We start from the raw sequence: 13,537 nt of genomic DNA on the forward strand, positions 1-13,537 counted from the left end.
CCTATCTAAAAGATTGATACCCCACACACACACACACTCCAGACAGTATCCCTTTAACGCTCATGCCCCATTGTTATTATCACCTCCATCATTGTAGGTCTAGATCCCATATAAAGGTGAAAATAAGCAATATTTGGCTCTTGGGGCTTATCTAAAGATGAAGATGTCCAATTCCATCCATTCTCCTCCAAATGACATAATATATTCTTTATGGCAATTTAATACCCCATGGTGCCTACATGCTACATTTTCTTTACTTTTTTGGGCAGTACTGGGGATGGAACTTGGGGCCTCATTCTTGCTAGGCAATGCTTCTACCATTTGAGTCACACCTTGAATTTTGAAGTAGAGTCTTACATGCCTGGGTTGTGGCTGGGGAAGTACACTACTAGGTGTTGTTGAGATGGAGTCTCACAAACTTTGATGTGTGGGCTGCCCTTAAACCATAATCCCCCATGTTCCACCACCAAAGTAGCTAGGACTAGATTTGAGCCACAATACACAGATAATATATTCCACATTTTCTTTATCCACTCACCTATTAATGGGCACCAAGGCTGATTCCACAACTTGACTATTCTTTACAGTGGAGCTGTAGACATGGGTGTGCATGTATGTCTCTTATACATTAAACTCCTTCAGATATAGTGCTACAGCAGAATCAGAAGGGTCTAATTTAGATTTCTGATGAACTCAATTTACAAAAGACAGTTCACTTTGCTTGGTATGACATGTTATTCAGGGCTTTATTTTTGTCAACCATGGGTCTTGAACTCTGGGCCTAGGCACTATCCCTGAGCTCTTCAGCTCAAGGTGAGCACTCTACCACTTGAGCCACAGTGCCACTTCTGGTTTTCTGGTGGTTAATTGGAGCTGAGTCCCACGGATGTTCCTGCCCAGGCTGGCTTTGAACTTCAATCCTCAAATCTCAGCCTCTTTAGTAGCTAGGATTATAGGTGTGAGCCACTGGTTCCTGGCTTATTCAGGTTTTTTTATGCTTCTGTTAAAGTTTTTCTGGTTGATCTACTTCCGTGAAGAATTACAGGATTTTGATAAGAATTGCATTGAACCTGTGGATTTGCTTACCACAGTATTTCTGCCTGTCCATGCACATGAGGGCATATGGCTCTCTAATGACAGCTTCTTCAATTTCTTTCTTCAAGGTTTTAGTTTTCATTTAGGTTTCTCACCTCCTTGGTTTATTCAAAGCTTTTTAGTTTGTTTTTTTTAATCCCACTGTAAGCAAATTTTCCTGATCATCTCCCAGACTGTTCCCTGTTGTATCCAGGATAGGAACACATACTCTGAAAATAGGAATAATTTTATTCCTCCCGTTCTATTCCTTTATTTCTTTTGCTGGCCTTCTTGGTCTGGTGAAGAGCTCTAAATATTAAGAGTAAGAAGAGTGTCCTCATCTTACCTGACTTCAGCTATAATTTTTGTTGTACTCATTTTGGTATCTGGGTAATATTCATTTTATAGAATGAGTTTGTTAGTGTCCCTTCCCTTCTATTTTATAGAACAGTCCTTCTTGAAATATCCAGTAGAATTCAGCAGTAAATTAATCTAGTCCTGGGCTTTTTCAGTAGATGTTACTTTTTCAATCTCATTGCTTAGTATAAATATTTGTATGGTTTGTATCTTCTTGATTCAATTTTAGTATGTCAAATACATCTAGAAATTTACCCATTTCTTGTAGATGGTCTAGTTTATTAGAATATAGTCAGTCTTCTCTAAATCTACTTTGGATCTCATCAGCAGTTGTTGTGATAGCTCTTTTTTTGTTTGTTTTTGGTGCCAATCCTGGGACTTGCACTCAGGGTCTGAGTGCTATCCTTGAGATTTTTAAATCAAGGCTAGAGTTCTACCACTTGAGACACAGCTCCACTTCTGGCTTTGGTGGTTAATTGGACTTTCCTGCTCAACTGGCTTTGAACTGTGATCCTCAGATCTCAGCCTGCTCCTAATAGCTAGGATCACAGGTATGACCCACCAGTCCCTGGCCTTGTTTCTTTTTAAAGAACAACCTTTTTGTTTCATTGATTTTAATTGTTGTTTAGTCTCCATTTCATTAGTTTTTTTTTTTTTACCATAGTCTTTAGTTCTTTCTACCTGCTAATTTGGGGTATAACCAGATGAGCTTGAGGTGCATTACTTTTTTTTGGATCTCACTGTGAGTGTGATATAGTCACTAAAAGCTATACTTTTCCTCTTAGCACTGTCTTTGCTGTTCTCAAGTGGTTCTAGTAAATTCAACAGATTCTTGGAATTTATTGATTTCACCATCTGACCCCAATAATCCGATTACTTGGTTATTCAACAATACTTTAAGTCTAGGTGCTTGAACATTTTCTGTAGTTCATTTTGTTGACTTCCAGTTTCATTCCATTGTGGCCTCCTAGAAGGGTTATTTCAATTACCTTCTATTTAATAAGATTTGCTTTATGTCCTAAAATATGATTTATTCTGGGGAAAACCCCAACATCTACAAAGAATGTGTATTTTGCAGCTGCTGGATGACATATTCTTCTTTGTTGATTTTTAGCTGTATAACCTATTAGTGAGAATGACATACTAAACTCTCCCACGGTTATTATATTGGGTCAATCCGAGTTTCTAGTTCCAGTGGTGTTTAATTAATGAAAATGAGTGTGTTGATGTTTGGTAAATACAGGTCAACAATTATTTCCTCTTCATGGGTTGTTGCCTTTACAAAAATGAAGTGACTTTAGTCTCTTTTAATTTTGGCTTGAAATCTGTCTTTATCAGATACAAGCATGCTTTTAGGGTCCATTCACATAGAAAACCTTTTTACCAAGCTTTCAACCTAAGCCAATGTTTGTCATTGTCAGTGAGATGCATTAATCCTACACAACAGTCAGGTAATCCTTTACAATCCAAACTGCCATTCTCTATCTTCTGAGTAGAGAACTGAGACCACTGGCTTAACACTGAAACGTATGTGGTATTTCTTGTCTTTTTTTTTTTTTTTTCTGAATGAATTCTCACTTGCCAATATTCTTGTCTAGTGGGATTTAATCTTTCCTGTATTTTCTTGGGTGTCTTTATCTTCCTTTTTTGTGCGCAGAATTCCTTTAGTTTGTTTTATTTGTTATGTTTTTTTTACAGTGTTGTTTTAGTGGTCACAAATTCCTCTAGTTTTTATGGTGGAAGTTTTATACATTGCCTTCAATGTGAATATCCTTGCTGCATAATTAAATCTCCATTGACAATTGTTTTCTTTGAAAACTTGGAATATGCTGGGTGCTGGTGGCTCATGCCTGTAATCTTAGCTACTCAGGAGGCTGAGATCTGAGGATCGTGGTTCAAAGACAGCGCAGGCAGGAAACTCCGTGAGACTCTTATCTCCAATAAAAACCACTAGAAAACTGGAAGTGGCACTGTGGCTTAAGCGGTAGAGCGCTCGCCTTGAGCTGAAGAGCACAAGGACAGCGCCCAGGCCCAGAGCTCAAGCCCCACAACCGTCCAAAAACAAAACAAACTTGGAATATACCATTCTATGTTCTCCTTTGGTTTCTGCTGTTCTGATGGGTTTTCTTTCATGTGACATGTCATAATCCTCATAGCTTTCAATGTTCTTTGTTCTATATATTTAGTATTCAGATTGTTTTGTCTAGATTTCTTTTCTCATCATGCTTATTTGTTATTCTGAAAGCCTCCTGTGCCTGGATGACCCTCTCTTTCTCAAGAGTGAGAACATTTTTTTGCTATTAATTTGTTCAGTACATTTTTTACGCTTTTGGCTTTTTTGTTGTGGGGAGGAGAGGGAAGCCGTCATGGGACTTAACTTCTGTCTGGGCACTGTCCCTGAGCTTTATTTAGTGCTCTGCCACTTTCAGCCATAGCTCCACTTCCCACTTTCTAGTAGTTACTTGGAGAGAAGACATTTCTGCTTGGGCTGGCTTTGAACCACAAGCCCAGTTCACAGCTTCCTGAGTAGGCAGGAACCACCAACATCTAGCTGGCGTTTATCTCTTCTCCTCTTGTATATCCATGATTCACAGGTTTGGTCTTTCTTTGGTGTCCTAAAGGTCTTGTATGAAGTGTTTGATTTTTTTTTTAGTGTTTTTGTTTTTGTCTAACTTATCGACTTCTACCTTATCTTCAAACCCCATCACTATTTCCAACTTGTTCCATTTTGTTAGTAAGGCCTTCAATTGATTTTTTTGTTACTGAGTTGACATTTCCAGGATTTCACTGATTTTCCAGGATTCCTGCTTTTGAATTCCTCCTTTTCATTCCCATATTGTCTTTATTGTTTAAGACAGCTGTGTTTGTATCCTTGGAACTCATTCAGGGGCTTTAATCCTTTTGAGCTTTGCTGTTGACTTCATTGTTTGAAATTTCATTAGCTTCACTATCAAATTGTCTTAATTATTAAAACTGTTTTGAAGGAAACATGTTGCCTTGTTTTTCTTATTCCTTATGATTCCACCCTGGGATTCACACATCTGAAACCAAGTTGTTTTTAGAAGTTTTAATCACTTGTAGTCTTCCAGTTGAAATAGTCTCACTGTTCATGTAGAAGAGTATAGTGGCTGGGCTCAGGTGCATTTCCCACTACTGCACTGGGGAGGATGGCTCAGTGTACAGTGCACCAGGATTGATTCTTAGCACTGCTCAGATTCTGTTTGTGTCTCCAGAGATCTTAAGTGTCTGAGTCTCAGGGTGACCCCATTGATGGCATCAAAGAGTGGGTGAGCAAACATACCACTGAGCTCTTCACCTGCTGGGGAAGAACTAACAGACTTATTTGCTCTGCCTATTGTCTTAATGTTGACAGACATTGTCCAGTAGTTTGCCTTCCTAACAGGAGAAGGAAGCAGTGGAAGTTTCATAGTTGAGAAGGTCTAGATTTGGGCCCTCAGTCCTGACTATGAGTAAGTACACACAGTAGGATGCCTGCTTGTAGCTATCTTAATGTAGCATTCCTAACTTTAGGCAGATGAACTATTACAAATTATTCTATAACCATTTGGAACACAGAGAACTCAGCAGATTTCAGTGTGAAAAATGCTAAAACTTGCCATATAGAAGCTCCCAAAGCATATGAAAAAAACCAATGTCAACAGAGGTATTCTCTGGAAAAGAGATGCCACAAATGTTGTCCCTGGCACATTAATACATCTGTTGTTTTAACACTGTCAAATTTTCTGTCAAGTTATTGAAAGCTGACATGTTTAGATTGGGTGTTGGTGAAAGGTGGGCGTATGCTGGCTCTGAAACACCAAAAAGAAAGCAGTAAGAACTGGACCAGGAGAGACACACTGCACCAGATAACAATTCATTATCATGATCAAAGCCTCTATTCAGTGATTCACAGGATACTGTTACAAGGACATTATTTTTTTAAAGTCTATTCATTTATAAAATGCATTTATTTCATACTTTTTGTTTAACAGCTAGGATTCAGTGTTAGTGATGTGATTGACCCAAGTGAAAAAGTACTAACTGCAATCATTTTAAGTGCCACTTCAGAAGAATAAGGTTTCAGCTATTATGACTTCGTGACTTTAAATTACAATACTATCTGACTTAAAGAAAATTATATTACTGTGACTTTATATTATAATCCTACTTTGAGTAATATGTAACAACAAACAACTGCACTAAACATCTGCCACATCCATCTAGTCACTGCTATTGGGTACTCACTCCAGCATACAGTCACTCTTAAGTCAACTGCCTGTTACAGTAAACAAGATTTGTGAAGTTGGCTTCTCTATGGAAGAAAAGGAAAAACATCTAAGGACATTCTGAAATTTAGAAATCAAACCAAATATCTTTGCCAAGCAGTGTACCCACTCTGGAAAGCTGGTGGTTGCTAGATGCAGGAAGCAACTGACCAAGGGGAGTGTTTTGTAATATTTTTCTGCTTCTGGGAAGGCAACGGAAAACAAAACAAAACAAGTTAACTGTTACATTTAGAATTAAACACATTCCCTTGGGCAATTATATATGTGCAACCTATATATGGTAATCAAAAGTACCATACTCTATCACTGTATTAGAAAAGCAGGCAAAGGCCCACACTAATTCCTATTACGCTTGTTTCTTGGCTCAGTCTCAGCATTTTCAGCTGCTCTTGTGCGGCGATTCTGTCTTGGACTTACTTCTCTGTCTTGAAGATCATTTCTGAAAACAAAAAGAAAAGAAAGGAGATCTTAGAAAGCAATACTTGCTATTCTAAAGCAAGGTCTAGATTATAAATATTTTCACAGGGATTATTTCATTAAAACCTCAAATAGCCTTCCATTCCATTTACAAGCCTCCAGCTAGTATAAACACCATCATTCCCACTTTATAAATGATAAACAGTGAAAATGAAAAGATCACAGAAAAGCAATCTTTCTTCTGAATTCACATCTAGCAGTTTTACACTCTGCTTAACATCTTAACATTTTAAAAGCTAGGGGAAAAAAGTTTCCTCTATCCTAACAAGAAAGTCCAGATAGTGTTACTGAGAGAACAGCAGTAAACTTTCTGGCCCACTGGGCTCAAGCAAAGTTTATCCACTGAAGAGCAAAAGTGAAGTCAGTCTGCTCACGAGAGAGGACAGAGAATAATTTTGTCATCACACAGGGAAAGACTCATTGCTTCTGGAGATGACAGGAAGTACAACATCCACCTCTGGAGGGCAGAAATTCATTGCAGGCAGATGATCTCACATAGACACCAAGGAACGCTACAATGGGAGGGTGGAAGGAGTAGTACTGGGAAAACACCATCCCTGTGACACAGGAGCATGGACTTACAGAAGACAGAGGCTGCAGCAAGGCAACAGAGAAGTCCTACATATGAGCCCAACACCAAGTCAGATGCAGGCATGAAACAGCCACAGAGAAGACCTTTCAGAGATGGCCGAAAGGCAGGCAGGAGGGAAATCAACCCCACATTATACAAGAGCATTATAAAAAGCATATAACTGCTAGAGGAATGTAGACCCCCTGATGCACTGAAGGTTATGTGAATCACCAGAAAATCAGCCAGGCCAAATCCTGAATTACCTGGCTCAATTTCCCATGTCTATTTCTAGACATAAACACTATTTATTTCAGTCTTGTGTGTACTTCACAGTATGTTCACCATTCAGTCAAAACTTATGACACAAAAGGAGGAAAAACCCTAGAGAAAAAAGCAACCGGCAGATACAAGATAACTCATTTGTTGGAACCATTAGACCAGGACTTTAATACAGTTATAATCACTACATCAAAAGGCTTTAGTGGGAAAGCTGGACACCACCCATGGTCAAATGGAGAACTTTAGCAGACAGGGAAACAATGAGCCAAATAGATAAGTTAGGACAAATTCACCAAAGAAAAACATTCCTTCAAAGGATTCATAACGATGATGCAGAAAGGTGATGAAAGACATGGTGAACTTAAAAGACACATCAATATACATCCAATTTCTGGCAATAGTATTCTACTTTCTATCTATGGATTTTCCTATTCTGGGTATTGCAGGTGAATAGAATCATACATATGTGTTCTTTGGTTTCTGATATAATTCTCTTGGTGAATTATTGGGACATTTGGTATTTTTGAGGTTCATCCATGTTTTAGTACATATCAATATTGTGCTGCTTTTTATGGACAAACAATATTCTATGTACAGATAGGCCATATTTAGTTCTGCTTATCAACTGATGGAATTTGAATTGTTTGCACATTTTTGTCTATTGAAATAAGTAATGATGCCACAAATATCTGTGGGTAAGCTTTGTATGGCTATATATTTTCCATCTCTTGAGTATGTACATGAGAAAGAAATTGGAGTACAATACTATATAAGTGGTAACACTATACTTAACTTTTATTAAAAAAAAAGACATATCAATAAAATTCATCCAAACTTAAGAAACAATGAGTGTGCAAAAAACAGAATCACTGGAAAAGAGAGACATAATGGAAAATAAACTAGTTGGCTGTAAATTTTCTACAAATAACTAAAGACATCAAGACCAAAAGCGGTTAAAAGACTCAAATCAGAATAAATAAGAAAAATAAAGGAACCATAAATAAAAGCATCTAGACAGCTATGTCATGAAGATAAAACCGAAGCTGGAGACAAGTTTGAACTCCAAAGGGGTGCTTCCAGTTGGAGAATGCCTCCCTCTGTCAGAGGGTCCACTCAAACAAATAAAAAAATCATTAGCCACAAGATTTGCAATCTCAAAGGGATCATCTGAGTGGGGAAGATATGCATTTCTCTATGTGTGGCTCTTCCTATTGAGATTCTGCTCCACCACCAGCAGGACAGGCAATTCTATATTCAGAGCACATCAATTTCTATATACCTTCTGATGTCAAAGCAACAATGAATTAGCCCAAAGAGTCCCTCTCCTCCCACACCCCATGCCGCCGAGGCCACATTAGCTTCCCCTGTCTGCCTACATCCAAAAGAGCCATGGACATCATAGTCCTTCCCCTCCCCAAAGATCAAAGTATACTCAGATGGGTGCACCTCCTCTGGAGGCAAGAAGACCTTGGCTTTACTCCCAGGCAACCAAGTCAGAACAGCCAAAACAGGTCTGAAAGAAATATTTAGGTTGACAACACCAAAGGCCATTGATGATGCAGGTGCACAAAATAATGCAGCGAATCTGGAAGGCACTTTAGTAGATTCTTATAAAATATACTGTTACTGTATTACCCCGTATTGAACTGCACTCCTTGATATTTTCTTAAAAGAGCTGAAAACATATCTTCACACAAAATCCTGCACACGGCTATTCCCGGCAGCATATTTCGAATCGCCAGAACTGGGAAGCAGCCAGGATAGCCTTCAGGAGGAGTAGATAAATCTGTACATCCAGACAATGAAATACTACTCAGCATGAAAAAGAAACAAGTTGTCAAACCAAGAAGAGACATGGAGGAAATTTAAATGAGTATTACAAAGAGAAAGAAGCCAAGTTGGATTGTTGAGTCCAAGTACACAACTTCTAAAGAAGACAAAAATTATGGGGAAAATACAAAACTCAGAACTTTCTATGCTTCAAGAGAAGGAGAGATGTCTAGATTGTAGGTGACCTTGAGGAAAGTGAAACTATTCTACATGACATTAACACCGTACGTGCATGGCCTTACACACTTGTCAAACCCATACAGTGAAGAACACAGAAGTGAATATTATAAAATGTTACAGACATTTTACAAAAGAGATCTCACATTATTTTATTTCAAGGCTGTAAAGCTCCAGTAATCAAGAGTTTGTTACTGATGAAGACAGAAAAAGAAAGATTCCAGAAAAAGACCCACACATACACATTCAATCATTTTTCAGTAAAGGTTATTAAATGCACATAAGATAGTCTCTTCACACCATTGGAGCAAGTAAAGATCTCTGTATAAAAAAAGAAAATTTTAACCACAATCCACACGTTGTAATGTTACAAAAATTTGCTTCAAATAGGCTACAACCTTTAATAGACCTTAATAAAAAAAGACTAAAAGGTCTAGGACATGGGATCTTGAATTAGGCAAAAATTTCATATGCAGGACAAAAACAAAGCACATATATTCTTTTAAAACTCTGAAACATATTTCTTCAAAATTTCAAAATGAAAAGGCAAATAAATAATATAAAAAGGTGAGCATAAAATCCCCATTAAGTTTTGCACTGTAGCATGTTCTGCATATAGCTTTTGACACATTTCAAAAGGCTTATACAGACTACAGCCTATAGAACTTGGTCAGACTTACAGAGCAGGGAATTCCCACTCCTCAGACCAGGCCAGGAGGCCACTGATGAATAAGAGCACTGTCGGGACGCAATCCACAGCCCACTTTAACCTGCCTGGCTCCCCATCCACAGGACTGTAAATAGAATGAACGGGTTTTGATAGTTTTACTCCTGCTGCTTTTAGGTAGTTTTCCACCCATTATTTTTGCTTCAAGTATTCTAGGGCACTTGGTAAGTGCATCTTCAAACTTCATTTTGCCAACCTCAGCCTTTTAATTGGATTATTTAAGCAACTTCAGTTTATTGCAATTATAGATAAAGTAGGATCTCTGTATGCCATTTTGCTTCTGCTTTCTTAAGTATTAAACTTTTTTTTTCTACTGCAATATTTAAATTCCACTATTTCTTACATTGCATCTTGAATTTTATATTCTTAATGGTAGCCCTGGGATTGTAATGAGCATATTAATTTACAACAAAATCCCATTCTCAATTTTAAAAAAATATCACTTGGATTAATGTCAGTAATACACAAAAAATTTGCTTCTATATAAAGCTTTCCTTCCAATCCTTGTGCTGTAAGTTGTCACATAAATTGCAACATATAGTATGACCCAAAACATAGATTTATAATGACTGCTTTATACCCTTACCTTTTAAAACAAGAGAAAAAGAAAAGTTATCATCAAAAACACATCAAAACTATCTTTTATATTGGTCTATGTATTTACCTTTACTGTAACAATTTGTTTGCTTATGTGGATTCAAGTTACTACCTCAGGTCCTTCCCATTCAACCTAAGTAGGATTCTCTTCAGTATTTCTTATAGAGCAGTTTCCTGACATTGAAGTTTTTTTATCAGGGCTGGCCACTCACCCCTACGTGCCAATTAAAGGGCAGCAATGGTGAAAACAGACAAAGGAGATTCATTATGTGGCAAGGGCCTGCCACAGGAAGGCAGCACTGAAGCCAATCTTCAGCCATCTTTGGGTACAGACATGAGCTCTAGTCTTAAATAAACAAAAGTAGGGGGAGGGAGAGAGATAGGTATGCACAGTTATTATTATACATAGTCACAGAGATGACCCAGTGGTCAGAGGTGGTAGCAGATGGTCTGACAGTCCATGCTCTCAGAACTGGTCAGGTGGGGTCTCCAGGGAGCTGTCGCATGATGGGATAGGATACCAGGCCAAAGAAAATTGGAAAAGGCAGAGAAAGAGAGCGATAAGAGAGGATAATCAGCAGGGACCAGGGGTCCCAAGGCTCTCTAGCACTTGCACCCTGAGTTCCTGCAAGCAAGTATATTCGAGTTCATACAAGGAAGGTTACCAAGGATACACGCAAAAAGTAAGGCATCTATATTAATACTACAATCAGAACTAAGACAGTTTGTGACAGACACTGGTTCCTTATTCTTTTGAGACAGAAGACTGCAGCCCAGGGAAAAGTCCAGACACAATGTCTAAGGTTAAGTTAATCAAAGTCTTTGTGTCCAGCCTACAAGGTCAGCACAGCTGCCAGCCTAAAAAAAGGAGGAGGGGTAACACCCCAGTCTCTTCATTCTCTCAAGAGCTGTCTGTTTTAACTCTTCCATAGCTCAGCATTCCAAGTGCTATCAAAGTGGTTTTCCAACCTCTCAGTTTCCAGGTTTCACAGTTCAGCTTCAGAGTTCTCTACAGGGAGCAATCTCATCTCCATAGGCAATGGTGTCCATTTGGGGAGGGAGGGAGGGTGCCAGACTCCACTGTACTTTAGGAGTAGTTTAGTGCCTTATCATAAAGATGTTATTGATCAGTCCAGTCCTTTCCTGGATTCTGTGGTCACTGCAAAGTGAATGGTTTAAAACAACGGACATAGATACAAACTGAGGCTGCTTTTAGTTATGTAGATGTCTTTCAGCAAAGGCAGCTTTCCTCATGACTGACTCAGCTGCTGTTTCTCTTGATGTCTTTATTTCTCCTTCAGTTTTCAGGTCTTTTTTTTTTTTTTTGGTAGATCATGGGGCTTGAACTCAGGGCCTAGACGCTGTCCCTGAGCTCTCTTTGCTCAAGGCTAGCACTCTACCACTTTGAGCCACAACGCCATTTTCGGTTTCCTGGTGATTAACTGAAATAAGAGCCTCACAGACTTTCCTGCCCAGGCTGACTTTGAACCACAATCCTCAGAACTCAGTTTCCTGAGCAGCTAGGATGACAAGCATGAACCACTGGCACCTTGCTTCTCCTGCAGTTTTGAAGGGTAGATTTGTTAAATACGACATTCTTGGTTGATGTTTGGTGTAGCACTTGGTTTGAATGTGGCCTTCTATTGTCTCTGGCCTCCATGGTTTCTACCAAGAAATTACCAAATCATATATAGGTTATGAGTTTGCTTTTCTCTTGATTCTTTTAAGATTTTCTTCTTTACTTTTGGCAGTTAGATTATGGTGTGAATACCTGATTTTCTGTTACTTGGATTGTAGAGTATGTTGAATATGTAACTTTTTTGTTTCTTTTTTGTCAGTTGGGGGGGGTGGGGGCGCTTGAACTCAGGGCCTGAGCACTGTCCTTGAGCACTTTTTACTCAAGGCTGGTGTTCAACCACTTTGAACCACAGTTCTACTTCTGGTGTTCTGGTGGTTAACTGGAGATAAGAGTCTTATGGACTGTTTCTTTTTGCCCAGGCAAACTTTAAATTGAGATTCTCAGATCTCTGACTCATGAGTAGTTAGGATTACAGACATGAGTCACTGGTGCCTAGCTGGATATGTAATATTTTTCATTAAATTTAGGAAACTTTTAGCCACTATTTGTATACAAATTCTTTCTATCCTTTTTCCATAGGTTTCCCATTATGCCGACATACTTACTGCCTGGTGTTCCATGGGCTCTGGAGCTATTTATTATTCTTTATCCTTATTTTCTGTTTCTCATAGTAGATAATATTAGTTGACCAATCTTCAACTTTAATGATTCGTTCTTCCTCCTACTGAAATTTGCTTTGAGCCTTGGTGAACTTGGTGAATTTTTTAAAATCAGTTCTTATGCCTTTCAAATCTAGAATGTGATTAAAAGAAAAAAAAGAACCAAAGAGACATCTATTTTGCTTTAATAGCATTCTGCATTTGGTGATTCACTATATTCCTATTCTCTGTTAGTTCTTTACACACAGTGCCTTGAGTTCTTTGGGTAATTTAATATAGGTGATTTAAAAATCCACTTTTCTTCTTGGTCCAGCCACAGGAAGAAGCTCTTTCTAAGGGCCTCCTCCTCCTTTTTTTTCTTTTTTTGTTGGTTGTAGGGCCTGAACTCTGAGCCTGCGTGTTCTCCCTCAGTTCTTCAGTTCAAAGCTAGCGCTCTACCACTTGAGCCACAGCACCACTTCCGGCTATTTCTGCTTATGTGGTGCCAAAGAATGGAACCCAGAGCCTCATGCATGCAAGGCAAGCAATCTACCACTAAGCTACCTTCCCAGCCCTCCTCCTTCTTTATAATTAGTTGTTTTCCTGCTGCAAGTACTTTCAGTTCCCTAAGGTATGTATGGGGCAAAGGGCTCATCCAGAAAACTAATGCGTAATCTTGAGTGAGAGCCAAAATCTGGCAAGCATATTTCATGGAGAAGAATCGCAGATAAACTGTCAACATTAATAAGCAAGAAATTATTTAACAAAATGTTAAGAAATCAAGTCTAACAATATATTTTTTTAAGTCTGACATCACCTCCAAATTAGACTTCTTTCAGGAATAACATCTAATTTAATATTGAAAAACAAAAACAATCCGTTACCATACAAACAAAATAAAGGGGGAAAAATCCCTTATTTATCTCCACAGACATATTCAAAGCA

The 13,537-nt window shown here is 38.5% G+C and overlaps 1 protein-coding gene across 3 annotated transcripts in view; it reads right to left on the reverse strand.

Annotated features, from left to right (window-relative positions):
• Window positions 1–5,289: 5,289 nt before the first annotated feature.
• The window catches only part of Rad18 (RAD18 E3 ubiquitin protein ligase), a 72,388-nt gene continuing 64,140 nt past the window's right edge, over window positions 5,290–13,537 (reverse strand). For all 3 annotated transcript variants that reach the window (XM_042679804.1, XM_042679803.1, XM_042679802.1), the window contains one exon: window positions 5,290–6,156. In XM_042679804.1, the coding sequence (XP_042535738.1) occupies window positions 6,054–6,156 (103 nt within the window). In that variant the 3' untranslated portion in view covers window positions 5,290–6,053. The remainder of the gene's footprint in view (window positions 6,157–13,537) is intronic.

The sequence above is a fragment of the Dipodomys spectabilis genome, unplaced genomic scaffold (assembly GCF_019054845.1).
Source record: "Dipodomys spectabilis isolate Male_0828 unplaced genomic scaffold, ASM1905484v1 ptg000054l, whole genome shotgun sequence".
NCBI lineage: Eukaryota > Metazoa > Chordata > Mammalia > Rodentia > Heteromyidae > Dipodomys > Dipodomys spectabilis.